This window comes from Ascaphus truei, chromosome 1 (assembly GCF_040206685.1).
Source record: "Ascaphus truei isolate aAscTru1 chromosome 1, aAscTru1.hap1, whole genome shotgun sequence".
NCBI classification, from domain to species: Eukaryota; Metazoa; Chordata; class Amphibia; order Anura; family Ascaphidae; genus Ascaphus; species Ascaphus truei.
In genome coordinates this window covers 169,022,450-169,043,590 of record NC_134483.1, presented here as the reverse complement: position 1 = coordinate 169,043,590, position 21,141 = coordinate 169,022,450, and the positions used below count along the sequence as shown (strand labels likewise).

The window sequence follows — 21,141 nt, the reverse complement described above, 5'->3', positions numbered from 1 at the left end:
ATTAGCAATCATTTGGTCAGGCTTGCTCTGCTATTCATCCATGGTGATAATAGTAGTGTTCGCAGTATCTCGATCCGTTCTTAAATCCTCCAATTCAGTCTTGGCCGCAGAGTAAATTGTGAGCACAGTCTTCTGTAGCTCAGCATTATTTTATCTCTCTGTTTTCAATTCTTCATGGAGCAGATCACAGTTATGCCTGGCAGATTGCAGTGCATCTTCAGGGCTGGTCAAGGGATCGTCACTCACTGGTTCCGGCTCCGCTTCCCTGGTATGGTTGGTTGAGGGTTCCACACTGTTGGCATTGAACAGACACTTCTTTGTGTTACATGACTTCTGCCTTGGGCCCTCTGGATATTCTGTCATCCGTGTGATGAATCCTCCATTTTCTCTAGGCTGCAGGGCATCTCGGACCTCCTTTTTCTCCACAGGATCTGCAGACGTTTCTGTTCCTTCCATGTTAAGTGAAGAACCGCTTTTCTTTTTCCACCTTTTTGTTTTTTTGACAACTCCGTCCCATCAGGGATACTGGGGTCTCCGTTTTTATTTGAAACGTCAGCAGTTTCACTGTATCTGCCAGGCTTTTCTTGCAGCTTTGTTAGCTGACGTAGATATTCAGTGATCTGCTGCTCCCGCTCTTGCTCCTGCCTATCACATTCGTTATCACAGAGAGCGGACTTTTCGGTGCGTACTGAGTTCAGGCACCTCCACCATTCTTGGGGTGTTTGTGGGTGTGACTCGGTTCGGGTTCCCCATAAGAGAAATCTTTATCCGTGGCCATATCCTCATAGGACCGTAAGGACCACTCTTCTGTGGGGTTGGGTTTATTACAGGAACACAACATCTTGTCCTCCATTTTGGTGGTATCAGGTGTATTTTTCTTCCTGAACTCGGGAGGCGCTATTGCAGCTGTTATCACTGAATTCGCTAGAACCCCAGCGGGTAGTCCTACAGGTGGGAATACTTTGCTTGCAGAGTTCGTAGCTCTCACAGGCGTCTCTGTAGACTTTTTCGTCTCTGCTGGATTCTCAGAGCTCTGAGGCTGCTTTATTTAAACAGGGATAAGTCCCTATTACAGGACCTATTTAGCAATAGTTTCATTTTAGGGCCACTGGACAACACAACAAAACTAGAAGTCAGGAAGGTTTTTTTATTTGTGTGGAGGAGAATTTTCTAATTATTTCAGCGGTGCACATTCAAGGAAAATGTGATGCCACTGCAGATTATCGCAGACGTCATTCCATTGTTCCAGGAGAATGCATCCTTCATTCTTAGGTATTCCAGCACTTAGTCCAAAAATTAGGCCTTCCTCAAGTGGATCTGATGACAAACAGGAACAATTTCAAATGATACTTTTTTTGTTTTTTGGATGTTCAAGACAAATGGTTGTAAAATGGTTTTCAGAGTGCTCAAAAAGATAAAATAAGACAGAGCAAAGTTAATTGCAATAATTCTCTTCTGGCCATAATTTTGCTGTTGGAGTTGCAACTGAAAGCATTTCTCTTTCGTTGTAGAAACTCGAAAACCGTGGTCTCTCTCATTCGGTCACTACACTGTGTGCATTAAAAGTAAACTATTAAAATCATGAAAGAAGATAGAGAATATATATGAAATTATGGAGTGATGTTCAGCAACATCCAGATTGGATTCATCCATTGTACACATTATTCATTTTTTAACAGAAATGCTTCGACCAAGGTTTAAACCCATCTTCTCAGAAGACACAAATTACCGTGATAGGTCTCTATAGAGAAGAACAACTTTGCATGTCATTCTTTAGTAAGGAGGATCTTCAGCGCTATAGAAAATATATGATCCCGTAGGTTTATGTCAAATGCATGCATAATAAACAATAATTCCTACAATTTTACATTAATTTAGTTTTGAAGGCTTTAAGCAAACAACCATTTGAGCCACTCTCAGATACTTTATACAATATTCTACATATAGGACATTGTGTTAGGGGCATTCATTGCTGTTAGAAGGTTCAGAAAATTGAAGATCTATGTGCCAAAATCTGTATATTGTTTTTATTGAGAACAAAGAAGTCTTAAATACAGTACCTCAGACCAAAAATATCCTCGTATTGCCATTTTAATGAAAATATATTTTTATCGTCTCTTAAATAAAAAAACCTTCAAATAAGAAAGAAGAGTTTCCCTCCTTAGTTTTAGTTAGGTTTTTGGATTTTGTACCTGCATTGATCCCAATCATGCATGAGGTCACATTATGTATCTCTACTTAGGATATAGGACGGGTGTGACAGCTTCAAAATCTATCATTTCCAAGTGATTGAATGAAACAATTTGTTTGGCGTATTTATCTATGGGAGAGTCAGTCCGCAGAGTATTAGGGCTCATTCTACCAGGGCAGTGTGCAGCAACTTGGGAAGCGAAGGCATATTTTTCCGTTTCTGAAATTTGTAAAGCAGCTACATGGGTTACTTTTCATACTTTAATTAAACATTTTAGGTCGAATATTGAAGTCTTAGATGGCAGTAATTTAACCCTCCCTTAACTTATTACTGTTTGCCATACCCTTGTGTGTGCAGCCACGGATAAGGAAATTGTTGAAGTTCAAATTTGGGAGTGAAATACCACGTACTTTCTCATAATTGTCATTGTTCATGTTCATCGCACTTTCCCTTAGAGTAGCATTTTAATTAATGGATATTAATAATTTTATGACTGATAGAAAATTATCTTTTTACCTCAGTCTACTTTACGAGTGGAGATGGGCAACCCGTAATTTATTTGCTGAGTTTTAGACAATATTTTATTTGAGGATGAATATTCGAATGTGGAGATGTTGTAAAAATAATTCAAACAGCTGTATGCAATTCCACCGGCGACCTCCATCCGCACTGCAATTTGATTCACCCAGAAGTTCCAGACCCTGAAAAATGTGCAACCCGGAGATACCTATAAAATATGTTAATCTTATATGCTAAGAATTCCTATTAGCATATTTCCCAGGTGTACACATTTTTTGTGAATACAGTTGTTGTCTCTCCACGTATTGTTTGAAGATAAGTGTATACAGTAGCACTTGGGACTCTAAATAAAATGCTCTCTCATGTTGGTACTATATACTTTACAGAACAGCCACTGATGTTCATAGTCAATGGAATCCACAATTACTGTTCCCAAGTTACATATATACCCCCAAAACACATCTTCATACAACATGTAGAGAGACACGTGCACAAAAAGAAGCACACCTGAGGTACCTGGGATATATGCCAATTTAAACTATTTGCATATCCATTGCACACTTAAATTATTATATATCCAATATATCTCAGGTGTGCTCCTTTTTGTGCATAGGTGTCTCTCCATGTCTCTCTAGTTCCACCACCCTCTCTCCCTCACTCCCGCATCCTGCTCTCGCCCTCTTCTCTCTGTTCCCCCTCTCTCTCCCCCCTCTCTATCCACTCTTTCACCATTCTTCACATCTAAAAGTGTAATGGTTTAAAAGAATTTTCTTTTTTATTAAACTAATGCCCATACATTTTGCAGACAATGTAGCCTTCTTTTAAACAAGCCTCTACTGTAGCAGAGCTGTCAATGTTTTTTGGTAACGACAGCAAGACAACATGTTATCTAATGTCATAAATTACTCCTTATGCTTTGTATATTGCTAGCCTCTTTGGACAACTGGAGTTCTAGGAGATCCTTGCACAGGTAGATGTCCAGGTGGTCCCCTTGGTCCTGGTGGGCGGGTCACAGCGATACGTGGAGGGATGTCAAGATTCTTTCGTCCACCACTGGTTGACCCAGGGTCTGTGGAGCTGTTTTCGTTTCTAGAAGTTGCTTTTTTACTTGCCTGACTTCTTCCTTCTTTCCTATTATCTACATTTGAATAAACAAAACATAAAAAATAAAATAACATAATTTCTTTATAGCAGTTATTATTGGACTGCAGAATTAAATGAAGCACTCTATTCATTATATTGCTGTAAGATAAGAGGTTCTTATTTGACCAAATCAGCAAATTACTAAACAAAGTAATACTGAATAATTTAAAGCAATACAGGTTACGGTAGTAGAAAAATGCAGTTAGCGAGCTTAAATAAAACATCAAATCTATAAAAAAAAGATACTTAAAGTAATCACATGCGATACTGTAAGTACTCAAGCACACTTCAATGATTTTATAATTGTACAGCTGTTATTTTTACAGAAAAGGTGATAATGGAATTTATTTGTTTCTGAAGACCCTCTGTTCGGAAATATGAAAGAAATGTTCACACATTTTAATACCCAGAACATTTGTGAAGTAGTACAGTATTATGTCAAAAGCTAAAATGACTAGTGGAAGATAATGTTTAATAATGATTTCTCACAGGACTCCGTTGTAATTACAACAGTTACATGTAAGGATGTGCATATATATAAAGGTTCCGCGCTGTTATTTACAAAGGAAGCGCCATATTGTCCTTTTGCCAGCAAGGTCACTGTGTAAAAGTTAGGCTGCGCATGCGCGAGAGAAGCGCGCGAAGGGCAACCAATCTGTAGAGACTCTGAACTCTGAACTCTGAACTGTGAGAGAGTCAGGTGAGGCTGAGGACCAATTAGGTGTGAGACTCTGGATAGAGGAACCGGATGCGTGTGGGCGGTGGGTCAGACACGAGAGGGAGGTGAAGGAGGAGGTTGGCGGAACCTCGTGTGCGTGAGCGGAGGGTCAGTGACCTTCCCGCTTAGGTGAGAGACATTCCCCAGGCCCGAGGAGCATTCCCCTGTCATCGTAGGGTGCCGTTTTGTAGGGACGGCCATAGCTGTAAGGGACGTTTCCCTTTAGTGCGGTTTGAGCTGCGGAGCTGCGGTCGCCATCTTGGATTGGATACAGACGGCGCAACATAATGGAGTGTCGGCGAAAGGCTGGAACAACGCTAAGGACCCTATGTGGAGTGTGACGGTCACCGCAGTGACCGGAAGGTATCATTGTCTACAAGTGCACCTACACCGGTCAACAGGCGCTGATCCCGCCTCCCACTAACTAATTGGGGCATCAGTGTGATACCATATGGTACAATACAGATACTGATTACAGGACATACTCCTAGGGAGAGAGAGTGGCAGAGCCACCTGTGTGTACAGAACATTATCCCTGATAAGGTGTGGCCGAGCCACTGTGTGTGTGTAACGTTAATATATATATACTCTGCAGTTAGTCTGTTCATTATGCAAAATACATAAAAGGTTGCTGTTGCACAATACGGTTGTTATGTTCTTGCTTAGGGTATATTCTCTATCATGGGGATCCTGGGCAAGTGGAGGCGCTGCACCGCGATAAGTAAGGGTACGACCCCAGGCTCCCACATAGCAGAGGCTCAGAGCTCCTGAAGCCACAGGTATATGCAACACCCGTAGTTCCTTAATGCAGGCAGTCACAAAAAGGGCTACATTTGGAGGCGCTGCTGAGATCTTAGACCTGGGGTGCCCCCACATTTTTTTTTGTCTCTATTGTGCAACCAACCCACATCATGTCGGTGCCCTCGGCGCTCGAGGTGCGCAAGTGGGCCCAGTGGCGCGGGATTCCCCTGAACCGTGCTTTCGCGCTGGGCCATGTCCCCGCCACGATCTCGTTAGGCACAGTGACCGAGCAGGTCCGAAAGCTTCCGCTCCTGGACAATGCCCAAGTACAAGACCATTTTTATGACCGCGACCAGGCCTGGCGCCGGATCTTGTATGCCACTGAACAAGATATATGCCCCGAGGCATTACCCCGTATACTGCTGCTGCCCGAGGCCCCGGGGGTGCGCTGCCCCATAGTCCAGGCGGACACCCCTGCGCCCCTGGCCACCTCCACCCCACAGAGAGAGTATACACCCGCCGTAGGTGCCGCGACCGGAGGCCCCGACCACTCCCCTGACCGTGGCCTGCACCCTCGCTGGCCGGCAGCCCTGAACCTAGGCTCCTCACCCACCCCGTCCGGCCTGCGGTCTGGCCTCAACCGACTTAGCTTATCAAGATTGGACACTTACCCCGCAGTCGGGGATAGCTTACCGGGAGACACCTCTATTCCCGCCATAGCCGCCGCTCTCCACAACACCACCCAGTCGCTCCAGTACAGGAAGTTAAAGGCCTTCTCCGGTGAGAAACCCACGCCCCAAGGGGAAGTAGGGATAGAGGACTGGTTGGATCATACCGAACAGGTACTGCCTGAATGGACCTGCACGGACGCGGTCCGCAGACAGCGCATCGTTGAATGCTTACGGCCCCCCGCGTACCACATGGTGCACTACTACCGAGATGACAATATGGAAGCTGATGCGGCAGAAGGAAGGGGAAATGGTGTCCGATTTTCTCAGGCGACTACACCTGGACCTTTGGAATCTGGTGAGGAAAGGCGTGTTGCCGAGGATACAAGCCAACGGACTACGCACCACTCAGCTGTTGAGGGGGCACCTACCCCTACACCCCGTGTCGGTGCGGGTCAGTAGCTGCCTAACGCCCGGACAAGCCTTGTCGTTTCACGACCTAATGGATCGGGTCCAAGCGCACGAGACGGTGTTGTTAGGGCGTGACCTGGCCACCGGGAAGAAGCCACAGCCCGGGAGTAAGGAAGTCAAGAAAGTGGAACCCAAGCCTGACGTGCCCGAATCTGGGGATCCCGACCCCGAGGATGTCATCCCCCCAGTGACACCCAGATCTCGTCCCCCGACCGGGCGAAGTTCACCAACCAGGAGAGGTGAGGATTACCTCAGCCAAATGCAGTGCTACGCATGTGGAAAGATGGGACATTTACGGGCCCGCTGCCCCGCCTCGCGCAAGACGTCGTCCCGACCGGCGCAGTCAATGCCGTGCCAAACTCTGGAGGATGAAAAGGCATCACCGCCCTCTCAGAGCCACCGAATTGGCCCCGCCTCCATTATTCGGGTAGTTATCGAGGGCATCTACGCCGCCGCATTGTTGGATACGGGCTCCCAAGTGAACATCGTATACCGGCCCTTCTACGACCAACACCTACACCAATTGCCGTTACTATCTGCGGATGCCTTGCGACTACGGGGATTGAGTCATGAGGATTACCCCATAGACGGAGTAGTAAAGGTGCAGTTAGATATTCTCCAGCTGAACACGGGTAAACATCACCCCATGGAAGTGGAGGCCTTAGTGTGCCCTGAACCTCAGGACCACCCCAGCGCCCCAATCATCTTAGGGACCAACGCTGACATTGTGCGCGCGGTATTCCGCCAGTTTTTGCAGGAAGCGGGAGAAGCCCCGCTGCTGGCCCTAGCGGCCTGCCCCGCCCTCCAAGAGGTCTGCGGTAAAATTGCGACTGAAGAGGAGTATGGCGTCCTTTACAGCCAAGAATGGGGGCTGACTCAAATTCCCCCGGGGGAAGGACGAATGATGGTCGCTGCTTGTCACTACCCCCGACGACGGTCGGAGGATCAACTCTTCACCGTGGAAAGTGTGGCCCAAGACGAACAACGGTTGGGCTACAAAGTACTGGCCTCCGTAAAGAAATGGCCCGGGAAGATTCCGAGTCGCACCTGGGTGTACGTGCAGAATATATCCCCGTATCCCATGACTATTGACCGGCGGCAGACGCTGGGAAGAATATACCCCGTGACTCCCGAGGAGAGGGTCCCGACGAGACAATCTAGGTGCTCCCCTACTACCTCTGATTCAGTGTTGGAATTTGACTTCGGTGATTCGCCACTCCCGGATGAATGGAGGGAGAGACTGCAGAACGAGCTACACGACCGAAGGAGTGTGTTCTCCACTAGTGATATGGATGTGGGGTGCAGTCGCAGTGCCCACCATACCATCCGAATGAGCGACGCTACCCCCTTCCGGGAGCGCTCCCGCCGGCTTGCCCCCAGGGATGTTGAAGAAGTGAGGAGATTACTCGCCGAGATGGAAACGGCTGGCATCGTGCAGGAATCTCGGAGCCCTTACGCCTCACCCATCGTGGTAGTCCGCAAGAAGAACGGGACGGTCCGTCTCTGTGTGGATTACAGAACTCTGAATACCCGTACTATCCCCGATCAGTATACACTCTCCCGAATCGAGGATCTCCTGAACGCTCTGACGGGAAGTAAATGGTTCAGTGTGCTCGATCTCAGGTCCGGGTACTACCAAGTACCCATGGGCCAGGAAGACCAAGAAAAAACGGCCTTCATCTGTCCATTAGGGTTTTACCAATTTACCCGCATTCCACAAGGGATCTGCGGGGCCCCGGCCACGTTCCAGAGATTAATGGAAAAAACCCTCGGAGACCTGAACCCGCGAGAATGCTTGGTGTACCTGGACGACATTATCGTGTTCGGGCGGACTCTAGAGGAGCACTCCGAGAGGCTGATGAAGGTGCTGGATAGACTTCAGGGGGAGGGTCTAAAACTGTCTCTGGACAAATGCAAGTTCTGTCGATCCTCCGTGACGTATGTGGGTCATATTGTATCGGCTGATGGAGTATCCACCGATCCAGGGAAGATAGAGGCGGTGGTGAATTGGCCTAGACCTCATAATGTCCAAGAGTTGCGGTCCTTCTTGGGATTTTGTGGCTACTATCGCCGGTTCGTTGAGGGCTATTCTAGCAAGGCCAAGCGATTGAACGATCTTCTAAAAGTATATCCGGGAGAAACCGAGAGGAAGGGAATCACGGCACAGACGCCCTTTGGGGAGACATGGACCCCGGAATGTGAACAGGCCTTCATGAACTTAAAGGCCAGCCTCACTCAGGCTCCCGTCTTGGCCTATGCGGACCCAGAACGAGAATATGTCCTACATGTCGATGCTAGCCTTAGTGGCTTAGGAGCGGTCTTGCATCAGAAGTATGAGACCGGGCTACGTCCGGTGGCCTATGCGAGCCGAAGCTTGACCCCTAGCGAACAGAACTACCCGGTCCATAAACTGGAATTCTTGGCGCTAAAATGGGCTGTGGTAGACAAGCTGCATGACTACCTGTATGGGGTACAGTTCGAAGTACGTACGGACAACAATCCCATGACATATATAAATACATCTGCCAAATTAGATGCCACGGGACACCGTTGGTTAGCTGCTCTAGCCAACTACAGGTTCAACCTTAAATATAAACCCGGACCCACCAACATAGGTGCCGACGCCCTGTCTCGTCGACCTGGCCAATCCACCCCTGATGAGGAAGTCTGGGAAGAGATACCGGGTCCCGGGATTCGTGCCCTCTGCTCCGTGGCTGCGGTAGTCGACAACCAAGTAGCATTCTCGGAATTACGGGTTGTTGACTCGTTGGGATGTCAGTCGCGGGCTATTCCTCGGGCCTATCAAGGACGAGAAGGGATGAACATCACTGAAGATAATATCATCTCGTGGAGGGATCTAGTGCATTATCAAACTCAAGAGCCCATAGTGGAGCTAGCCCGTCAAGCGGTACAACAAGATAACCCTTCTATACTGAAGCGAGCCCCCAAAGACTTGGTGAAACTCCTGTCAAATGAGTTTGGGAAGTTCGAAATGGACAATTGTTTGTTATATCGGGTAATACCCTATCATAATCATCCCGATCGGCGCCAGCTGTTTTTGCCGGAACGCTTGAGAACCCTAGTCCTCCGGGCCCTTCACGATGACCATGGCCACCTGGGCATTGGCAAGACATTTGGGCTACTACAGGATAGGTTCTATTGGCCTAGAATGAGGGAGTCCGTGGAGCGACATTGTCGGAGGTGTAATCGTTGTTTGCAAAGAAAGACACTGCCCACCAGGGCGGCCCCCATGGCACACTTGAAAAGCTCGGGCCCCATGGACTTGGTGTGTATGGATTTTCTCTGTATCGAGCCCGACAGTCGGGGCGTTAGTAATGTTCTCGTGATCACTGACCACTACACTAGGTACGCCCAAGCGTTCCCTACGAAAGACCAGAAGGCCGTAACGGTGGCCCGAGTACTGTGGGAGAAATATTTCATTCACTATGGGTTACCCAATCGTCTTCACTCTGATCAGGGCAGGGATTTCGAGAGTGCATTGATACGGGAGTTACTCGCACTACTGAACATTGCCAAATCGCGTACTACCCCGTACCACCCCGAAGGGGATGCTTTGCCTGAACGGTTCAATCGCACTCTGTTAGATATGTTAGGAACCTTGACGAGCCCGCAAAAGACGGAGTGGAGTAAACACGTCGAAGCCTTGGTACATGCGTATAATTGTACCCGACATGAGTCCACCGGATATACCCCGTATTTTTTGATGTTCGGCAGAGAAGCCCGGTTACCGGTGGATGTGCGTCTGCGGATATCTACCGATGGGGTATCCAATAGAACGCATTTTCGATATGTACAGCGACTAAGGGACAGTTTACAGCTGGCCTATAAATTGGCTGAACGGACGACAGTGCAATTGAATGCGGGAAATAAAAGGCGCTACGATCACAAAGTACGTCACAAGGAAATTCACCCCGGAGATGCGGTCCTCTTACGCAACTTAGGTGTTCCTGGGAAGCATAAATTGGCGGACCGGTGGCGGGAAGGTGTGTATGAGGTGGAGTCACAGATGCCTGGCCTTCCTGTGTACCGGATCAAGGATGCCGAAGGCCGCGTAAAAGTGTGGCATAGGAATCATCTACTTCCCATACCTCAAGTAGGGACTGACGAATTGGAAGTTCCAGCCACGCCCATAGATGGAGAAGTTGAACACACAGAGGATGGCCCAGAGACTGTAAAAATTGCCACCTCTGAGGATCCGATGGAAGGAACCTCTCAAAGGGGCCTTCCGGCCGTGGGAGCATCTCCCGAAGGAGCCACGGGTAAAGAGCCTCTTGGCCCGAACATTGACCATTTGACTCCAGTGAGTCAGTCCCTAGATCCACAAAGTCCCTGTTTCACACCCCAAAGAGACTGTACTAATGCTGAAAACCCCTCAAGGGTAGAGATGGAAATACCAGTTGAGACTGGATATTCTGCAGAGGAAGCAGAGGAGAATCAACCTCGGCGAAGTCAAAGAACCAGTCAGCCTCCCATGAGGATGGCATATGATCAATTTGGGGCACCCCATTATGAGGCTCAGCAGTGGGCTCGGCATAGGATGCAATCTGTGATGGTACTGTTTAACGAAATGTGTAACCTAATCTAGGAAAGAGAGGGTCGTGTAAATAGTTATATATATGTGGTTTAGATAGACCAGCGGGGACGTTGGATTCTGGAGAGGGGAGAATGTAAGGATGTGCATATATATAAAGGTTCCGTGCTGTTATTTACAAAGGAAGCGCCATATTGTCCTTTTGCCAGCAAGGTCACTGTGTACAAGTTAGGCTGCGCATGCGCGAGAGAAGCGCGCGAAGAGCAACCAATCTGTAGAGACTCTGAACTCTGAACTGTGAGAGAGTCAGCTGAGGCTGAGGACCAATTAGGTGTGAGACTCTGGATAGAGGAACCGGATGCGTGTGGGCGGTGGGTCAGACACGAGAGGGAGGTGAAGGAGGAGGTTGGCGGAACCTCGTGTGCGTGAGCGGAGGGTCAGTGACCTTCCCGCTTAGGTGAGAGACATTCCCCAGGCCCGAGGAGCATTCCCCTGTCATCGTAGGGTGCCGTTTTGTAGGGACGGCCATAGCTGTTAGGGACGTTTCCCTTTAGTGCGGTTTGAGCTGCGGAGCTGCGGTCGCCATCTTGGATTGGATACAGACGGCGCAACATAACGGAGTGTCGGCGAAAGGCTGGAACAACGCTAAGGACCCTATGTGGAGTGTGACGGTCACCGCAGTGACCGGAAGGTATCATTGTCTACAAGTGCACCTACACCGGTCAACAGGCGCTGATCCCGCCTCCCACTAACTAATTGGGGCATCAGTGTGATACCATATGGTACAATACAGATACTGGTTACAGGACATACTCCTAGGGAGAGAGAGTGGCAGAGCCACCTGTGTGTACAGAACATTATCCCTGATAAGGTGTGGCCGAGCCACTGTGTGTGTGTAACGTTAATATATATATACTCTGCAGTTAGTCTGTTCATTATGCAAAATACATAAAAGGTTGCTGTTGCACAATACGGTTGTTATGTTCTTGCTTAGGGTATATTCTCTATCATGGGGATCCTGGGCAAGTGGAGGCACTGCACCTCGATAAGTAAGGGTACGACCCCAGGCTCCCACATAGCTGAGGCTCAGAGCTCCTGAAGCCACAGGTATATGCAACACCCGTAGTTCCTTAATGCAGGCAGTCACAAAAAGGGCTACATACAGATAGGAAGATAAATCTTTTAACTCCTCCTTTTTGATTTTACCAAGCAATGCTAATATTATCCAGTATCTAACAAACAACATTCACCCTTCTGGCTCATGTATCCCAGTCAGGGCTGGAATGTTTGCAGGGCTCGGTGCAGGGGCATGTGCGGGGCCTTGGCTCTTACCTTCTCCGACGTGTATTTGTTTTTTTTTTATATATGTATTGTTTTTTTATATATGTATTGTTTTTTTATATATGTATTTTTTTTTATATATGTATTTTTTTTTATGTATATATTTTTTTTTTATAATATGTATTTTTTTTTTATAATATGTATTTTTTTTTATATGTATTGTTTTATATATGTATTGGGGGTTTGTATATATTTGTGGAGGTGAGGGGGGGGTTGTATAGGCGGGATGGTCAGAACTGTAGTCCCGGGCCCCGGGACACCTGTCTGCGGCCCTGTCTGGGAGGTTACAGTTTACTAGTTACTTAGCTCAAGAATCCCATGGAAGTAAAATGTTATTCATGGGAAACAGTGTAATGTTTTAACTAAAGTCTCCAAGCTGCACAACTAAGGCGAAACCAGTGCTAAAAACATATGTATTAAATAAAATTATTTTAATTGAAAGCAATTGGGGGTGATATGTAAATGTAAATAAAGTCAGCCCATGCGCTTGGGCAGAGGCCTCATGGCAATCGGGCCTACCTCTCCCTCCATTACCCTCCTTGTTTGTGTGTTAGCTGCTGGCAATGAGGGGGTTAAATTTGGGCAGGGTAGCCTAGCATTTTGTTTTAAGTTAATCCTTTTAATAAAGCAGTGGCGTTGTTTAAATAGAAATTTGATTATGATGCATTACTCCATTGTCTGCTTGCTTTTGTGTCAAATGTAAAAAAAATATATATATAGTATCCTTTATTTGGCACATTGTTAACCAGAAAGGTTTGTTATTTTATGCAAAGAAAAAGATTACTAATTAAACAAATTGATCCCTAGAGAAATAAGACCACCTGGACTGCTGGTCTATTGTGTAAATAATGTGTCTGTAAAACGGTGCACTGCATTGGCACAACTACATTTTATAGATGCCATGGGCAAGCTACTAAAACGTTTTGAAATCTCACTCTTATTTTTACTTGAATCACCCTTGTTTATTCTACAGATAATAAAAAACTTGAACGGAACCTTGCACACGAGATGAGTAAATACTTATTAAATACAAAAAATAATTACTGAGATTGTTCTTAAAGGTACAGTATAATTTGAAGGTCTGTAGGCTTACCTTGGGAATTATCTTTGCTTGCTTCCTTTGGTTTGGTGGCAGGCACAGAGGATTCATCTGGTACCTCGACTACTTTTTCTGACGCTTTTTTGCTTCTTTTTTTATTTTCTTCAGCTTGCTAGTTGACAGAGAAGATCACCATGAAGTATTTAGCATTAATACTCCCCAAATTACACTGTCTGTGATCACTTGTGTATACTCACACTCTGCAGTTTCTTTTTCAGTTCCAGATTTGATGCCAGGTAGGCTTTTGATGTGGCATTAAGGTAGTAGATACTCATACTAAAAAACAGGCAAATAAGAAAACGAATATTATTCCCAATATCAATTACTACCATTCACATACTGTACAACTGCTGCATTATTAACATGCATGTTAATAGCTGGTAAAAGGAAAGATTGGTCAGAGCTTCTTTTTAGGAGTTTACATCAGATGTATTTTCAAAAAGAATAACTAAATTACAGTTTGTATATCAATTTAAAAGTATTGAAACTGATCGAAATACCAAATTAAAGAGTGGGCATTTGCTGATCAATACTAACTATAAAGAATATGCTTTAAACTTTATGGATAGTATCTGTCCAGCTCATTTTACTAGGCATTACAAAAATATATTACAATTGTACTACATTTGCAGGACCATATTTAACTGTTTATAAAGCTAGAGAATGTGCTGCAAGCTCAGGCCGTAAGACACACCAGGTTATCAAGATTTCTCACAAACATGCAAATTAACGTAGCTGTAATGTCCACAATATGGCAAATATGAAACATTTGCAAACTTGTGCAAAGGTTTGATCCATTTACCTAGTGGACTTCCCAGGCTGCGCGCGCAAACGCAGAAGTAATTCTAATTCTCTGCTCGGCACAGCACTGTTCTGCTCAGTCCACTGCAGTTCAGTCAGAACTCCCAGAATCACGGAGAGTAAGAATTACTTCTGCGTTCGCGCGCTCAGACTGGGAAGTCCACAAGGACAGTGTATGGGACTTTGTATACACGGCGATCGTGTGAGTGAGGCTCTGCCTAGGTGGTGAGACCTCTATATATAAATATATATAAATGTCCAAAATGTTTGGTCCGATATGAACATGTTCAAATTCAGAGAATAGAGTAGATTGCTCTATGATCGGGTATATTTGCCCCAGATATGCAGCATGAAGACAGAGGCAATGAAAAGGAGACTCATCACTAGTACTGGAACAGGACCAACTTTAAGACCTGGTGAATCCTCAGTGTAGCAGAGTGGCGGTACATGCGATGGTAGTACCAACATTTTGGGGAGACATCACAGACATCCTGCTTTGAGATCTGCCAATTAGGATAGAGACTATCCACAACGCCTTTCTGAATCCTGCTTGTTGTAAGTAGGATTCTAATTTTTCCCTTACTGGAGCAGATTGTTCAAGTCACAACTCCCTGTGTATGAGACACTTGTTTATTACTTTTATATTATAATTAAATTAGTTTTTTAGCTCATCATTAGGTGTTGTCTAGTTTTTTGTTAGCATTAGTTAGTTTGTTTGGTTGTTAATGTTTGTCTTATTTGTTATTGTATGTATTGTCTTATCCACAGTTATACAGAAACACACTATGATCGTTTTTGTTTTTATCTCCACATATTGTGAGACAACCTTCAAGATACATCTGAAGGGCCGCAGGTCAAAAGGACTGGACATTTTATATGGTCAGATTTATTTATCTGCTCTTTGGACTTATTTTAGGCACCGGATTATCTTTTGTTTTCTGTGCTATGTTTGATCTGATTGGTCATTTTTTCCTGGCAGCCTATCTTATAGATATAAGATTTGTTGGTATTTACCTTTAGTGTCTAAGTTACACTAATTATTAATTATTGCATTAGCGCTATATGCACATTTTCTTTTTTCCCATTTACCTAGTAATTAACAAGTTGCTCGGAATAGCAAAGCACCCAGCATGGAGTTGCCGGAGAAGTCTAGCTTAGCTAAAGACAAGTTCTCAGATCGCAGCCAAGTTATAAATGTCATCGAAGTCGCGGACAGCAGGGAAAGCCAGGTTTCTGTCCCTAAAAGAGTACTGTGGTGTTCCTGGACATGGAGCGGACAGGGTAAGACTTCTGAAGCAGGCGCCCTGCACCTAGTGAGGCTAGAGACTCCCCCCCCCCCCCTAGACCTCTAGTTAAGTGTGTATTTACAGTATTTTGTGTTTCATTGTATGTATGCTGGTTTTACCAGAATAAATCCCATTTTATTCCACTACCTTGTCCTGCCTTGTGAATTGATCCCAGAAGGTAAAGAAAGTGTTAAAAGTACTGGTCTCCCGTGACAATGCTGAATGTATTATTTACATTACAGTAGTTCATTTTAATGCCATGCAAAGCACCTCCTGTTTTGTTTTCTTACTTTACTGTATAGATATAGCATGACTTATTGTCCTTATGGGCGTGGAAAAAAATGTGAAAAAACAGGATCCGACTTCGGTCACAGTTTTGTGACCCAGAAGGATTAACGATGTGGGGGTCCATGCTTTTGAATGGGATACCGCAGCGGAGGGGAGGCTATAGGACCATATTTCATCATCTACATCATCAAGGGGGCTGGACAGTGTTATGTGTCCTGTCCAGCCCCTTAAATGATGTAGATGATCAAATGTGGCCATATTACACTTCATGATGTAGAGCCCCATATTTGGACATCTACGTCATCCAGGGGGAAGGAATTACAGACAGCCCTTCATCTATTACCTTCAGCGCTGCAGGGACATGGATCCAGATGGAGAGATGGGGACACTGTTGCAGTCGGTTGTGCAGCTCATCTTTGGCCAGGTCCCCAGTCCTCTATGGGGCAGGCTCCAGTGGCTCTGTGTGTACGCGTGCATGGACCCCTGCAGACTTAATCCTCCTGGGCAGATTTCTATATTTGGGGACCGCAAGAGCTGTAGCCGCACTGCAGGTGCACCGGAACAGTGAAAATCGTGGCACCGAGGACAGTAAGTCTTGCTATAACTGTACCTGACTCACAGGTTCCTGGGAGCTGTCCTGTGATCCCCCGTTTCCAAGATATTTATCTTTTTTTATGCCCAATGGCATAGTAACTTTCTATAGGCTGCTGGAGCTGGGTGACCATATTGTGTCCATCAGATAAACATTTTTGCCTGTGGAGAAAAACTCATATCCTAGGAACCGAGGGTCCCTGGTAGAGATGGGCAAATGTGTTTTATGGATCTGGATCCTCTGTTGATGGTGGCGGTTCCTTTGGTCCGTGGATTTTCATGACGAAGTCTCAAAAAGGGTGATTTGTCTTTTCTGATTTTTTTTTATCACTGACAATCCAGTCCGTGAATTCCGCAATCCGCTGGTGGATTCTAAGAGTACAATCCTCGGATTTCTGCAATCCGTAGGCAGATTTGTAAAAATCCTCCAATGGATTGTGGAATCCGCAGATTGTATTTATAGAATCCTCCAACGTATTGCGGAATCCATGGATTGGATTGTCAGAATCCGTGCAGATTGCATCCAATGGCGGTTTTGGATTAATCCACATTTATTGAAGCTGGAACAATCCGCCAACGAATTTTGAATGGAAAGCTCGGTGAATGCAGCTAAACGGATTTTGCCGTTTCGCCCATCTCTAGTCCCTGGAGGTTCAGGATCTTGGAATCGTTTCTAGGGACTGCTAGTATACTGCAGGTAATGGAAAATGAATTAAGCATCTCCCCTACCAAAAAACAAACAAACAAGCAGCACAGATTTCAACTTCAAGATAAAAAAAATTAGGTCAGGTTATAAGCTGTAGTACAAATACCTACACCATAAGTAGGATGAAAGGAAGAATCAGTCCTGGGTTAGAGGCGTAGCTAAACACTTTTGCGAACCATGCTGGGAAGTCATGCTGTAAGGTCTCCTGTATTACTTCAAACATCCTCTGTTTTCCACTAATGGGAAAATACACATGTATGTTACAGTAGTAGAAAATCACACCGTGACTGTTACAATCTATAATGACATACAATGTCATCCAAAACATTTAAATGCTACAAGGCTAACAAAATCAGAGGTAGCGATGAGAGTCTGCATCTTGCAATTAAGGTTTGACTGGCGGAAAGCTGAACTGCCTCTTTTGAATATTAAACATGAATGGAAAATGTTGCAATATCATCTGTCTAATGTGCTACATTTGTTTTACTATATACAGCTCAACCCCTTTATAAGGCTGTGCTTGGGGTCCAAAGAATCACATTGCGGTATAAGCGGATCGCGTTAGAAAAAATATTAAATTGTATGCATTGTACAATCAAGTATTTAAGATACCAATAATCGTGTTGTAAAGTATTCATAAATACAAAAATTGGGAGCCACGTTTGTATCGCGTTATAAGCGGATTCGCGTTGTAACGGATCGCGTTATAACGGGGTTGAGTTGTATATATATATATATCAAATATCAAATAAAAATATCACGTGTGAGCACATTCACATGCCTTAGACTGGTCTGCAACCTTGCCTTTCACCATTATCACCTAGCATGACTACATACAAAACTTTACAATTACAGTGAAGGAATAGGAAATCAAAAGGGGCTACATTTGTGGGGTACTGGATCCAAAATTCAATACAGTTATAAGTAAGTCTCAATTAAATGAGTGTGTCTACATTGAAGTCTATCAGTCCATGGACAACACAAATAGGTGGGAGACTTGATAGAAAGACCATTTTCATGCAAAGTACTTAAAATAACAGACAAAATATAAATGAAATAGTTGTGATATCTAGGACCTGAATGGGCCGCAGTCAAAAGACGGTGGAATGGAGACGATGGTATAGATGACCGGCAACATTGCTAGAAAGAGTATAAAGAGCAGCATGGCCATGTAGAAGTTATTGGACCGGGATGCTTTAAACACCCTTGCATGGGGAACATTGCAGCACATTACTGCCCAGCACTGCAAGTACATGGAGGTATGAAGACGTAATACATTAATAGCTGGGAGGCATGGAGCATAAAATGATCCCATCCTACAAAAAATACAAAAAACAAAGATAAAACATTTAATACAAGCTATATTCAAATATTATATACAGTATATATATATATATATATATATATATATATATATATATATATATATATATATATATATATCATTATTATATTTCTCAGAATTATTTCTGTATTTACCAACTTAAATAAAGATGCAGTGTTAGTAAATCCTCCTGAGATAATAGTAACACTTTACAAGTAATAATTATTGTACATTCCTGGCCTGGCTGGAGACGAACCCTCCTGTATTGTTGACAATGCATCAACCTTCATTTACTTTAACTAAATGTAATGCTCCATTCACTGCATGTTATCCACTTCTCATAGTATAGGGCCCCAGAGGTTTATTAACTAAACTGCAATAGTGCCATAGGGGGCTCCCGTTGATTTCAAAAAGCCGTTTCCATGCCCCAATCAGCACTATCACAGTTTAATTAATAACTCCCTAACACGGGCAATGTGGGGTTGGTCAAAAGAAGGACAGCTAAAATGTTGCAATGTTGACATACTCAACCACATCAAGACATACCTAAATATGTAAACTGTGGACTATAGAAAAGGTTATATAAGATAGGATAAAACAAAAAATAAGTCATATTTTCTGTATTTCAGTGCCTTTAAATATGCAAATTAGCTTATTATCCAGGCATCTCTGGAGTGTGTGTTTACAGGTATCTTTCCACTTGGAGTGAACGTGGTGCTATTTGGAGTTGTCAATAGGCCCTCCACTAAATTGATGTCTCGCCATCCCCCTCTCCTCCCTCTCTTTTCCCCCTCTCTTTCTCTCTCTCCCCCCGCCCCATCTCTTCTCCCCATCTCTCTCCCCCTCTCTCTCCTCCCTCTCTCTCAACACCCTCTATCTATCTCCCCACCATCTCTCTCTCCCTCTCCCCACCCCCTCTTGTTACCCCCCTCCCTCGCTTCCTCCCCCCCCTCTCTCTCTCTTCCTCCCCTCTCTCTCTCTTCCTACCCCTTCTCTCTCTCTCTTTCTCTCTTCCTCCCCTTCTCTCTCTCTCTCTCTCTCTTCCTCCCCCTCTCTCTTTCCTCCGTCTCCCCCTCCCTCTCTCTTCCTCTCTCCCAATCTCTTCCTCTCTCCCAATCTCTTCCTCTCCTCCCACCTCATCTCTCTTCTCCCCTTTTGGATTTCCAGATGCAATACTTCTCAGATTCAACCTGGGCTTTTGAACTTGCTGCTTTTTATTTGTCATGAGTTTGACTCGCCTACAGTAACCCTAAGCCTCGCTGTTTAAAAAAAAAAATATATATATATATATATATATATATATATATATATATATACTTTTCTATTTGCTGGCAGCAAACACAATGCACGCAAATTGAGAACTGCTTTTGTTGAGAAGGTAGATACTGAGGATACTGAGGATAAGGAAAGTCACAGCTGATTCCTCAATTCTTTGTCATGGTTTTAGCTTACTCACGGACAGCATAGAAACTGACCTATTTTAAAGAATATTACATTACCTGCTATATGTTGGGACATATTTACTAGTGGTATTATTCCACACCTGAATGGGTTGGAAGGTTTCTTATTGAATAGCAATGGTTTTTAAATGTGGGCCATTATCTTCATGTGCTCACTTCAGAAAAGTTCAGATATACTTACCAGATCATCCCTTGGTTGAAAATCAATCCTAGCACATTACCACTGATATCAAACTCACAATATGATGGCTAGAAGGAAAAAGAAAAAAGTTGCCTCTAAATATATTTAGAAATAATATTGTCATAAAAAATGTGTGTATTCAGCATTTTACTTATACCAGAGCACAGTAATATTTTCTTTGTAAATACTCTTTTATATGTGTTTTATATACTGTTGTAATACAACATTATCCAAGTTAAAATCCTGCTACAAAGTACTTAAAATCTATGGGGTCTTCATCATCACCTAAATATTAAAGCAAAGTTCTTATTTTGTCCTCACAAATCGCAGTGCAATATACCTGTGACAGTCTGTGCTGGCTATTATTCTCTCGTGCACCATTTTCTTGTATGTCTGATTTGGGCAGCAAAAAATATTAGCGATTTATTGAGGAAGTGGGCGGAGGTTAGGGGGAAGTTACATTTGAATTTTGGCAAAGGTATGGAAATAGTATGTACAGTATGAAGAAATCTATGGTGTGCATTGGTGAAGGTTTTATGCATTATATTCCTCCGTCCCCTTCAAGTTGGTGTATAAAGTGTTTCTTGCACAATTATGCAGTGGCACAGAAATATCCATCAAAGTAACATGAATTTTCCGTAATCTTTATATGGCCATTTGTAAAATATTTTTTTTAAAGATCAAATGCACCAAATTCTATAACAATAAACGCTCTCCGCACATATTGTGCAAATGCTTCAGCGCAGAACCATTTCCTTATACATAACCCCCAATGTTTAATGAATGAAACACAGGGTGCTAAAGGGACTCGACCAAGAGCACAAGTGGGATGTATTCACCTCACCAGATTGGTGCTGACAGCAGGGAAAGATGCAAGTGGAATGTGAATTGAATGTAAATGTTATATTATATTGTAACAGTCACAGGTATAGTATGTATGTATGTATGTCTTTATTTGTATAGCGCCATAAAATGTACATACAGTAGCGCTTCACAGTAGTAATACATGTCATATAAATAACAAATATAAATAACAGATCATGGGAATAAGTGCTTCAGAC

General features: G+C 44.2%; 1 protein-coding gene across 1 annotated transcript in view; it reads right to left on the bottom strand.

Annotated features, from left to right (window-relative positions):
* Positions 1-3,636: 3,636 nt before the first annotated feature.
* LOC142489660 (transmembrane channel-like protein 1) overlaps positions 3,637-21,141 on the bottom strand; it is a 94,640-nt gene continuing 77,135 nt past the window's right edge. Inside the window, exons 15-20 of the mRNA XM_075590837.1 lie at positions 20,081-20,148; positions 18,192-18,431; positions 17,226-17,351; positions 13,641-13,719; positions 13,438-13,555; positions 3,637-3,848 (exon numbers count right to left, since the gene is read on the bottom strand). Coding sequence (XP_075446952.1) covers positions 3,637-3,848; positions 13,438-13,555; positions 13,641-13,719; positions 17,226-17,351; positions 18,192-18,431; positions 20,081-20,148 — 843 coding nt within the window. The remainder of the gene's footprint in view (positions 3,849-13,437; positions 13,556-13,640; positions 13,720-17,225; positions 17,352-18,191; positions 18,432-20,080; positions 20,149-21,141) is intronic.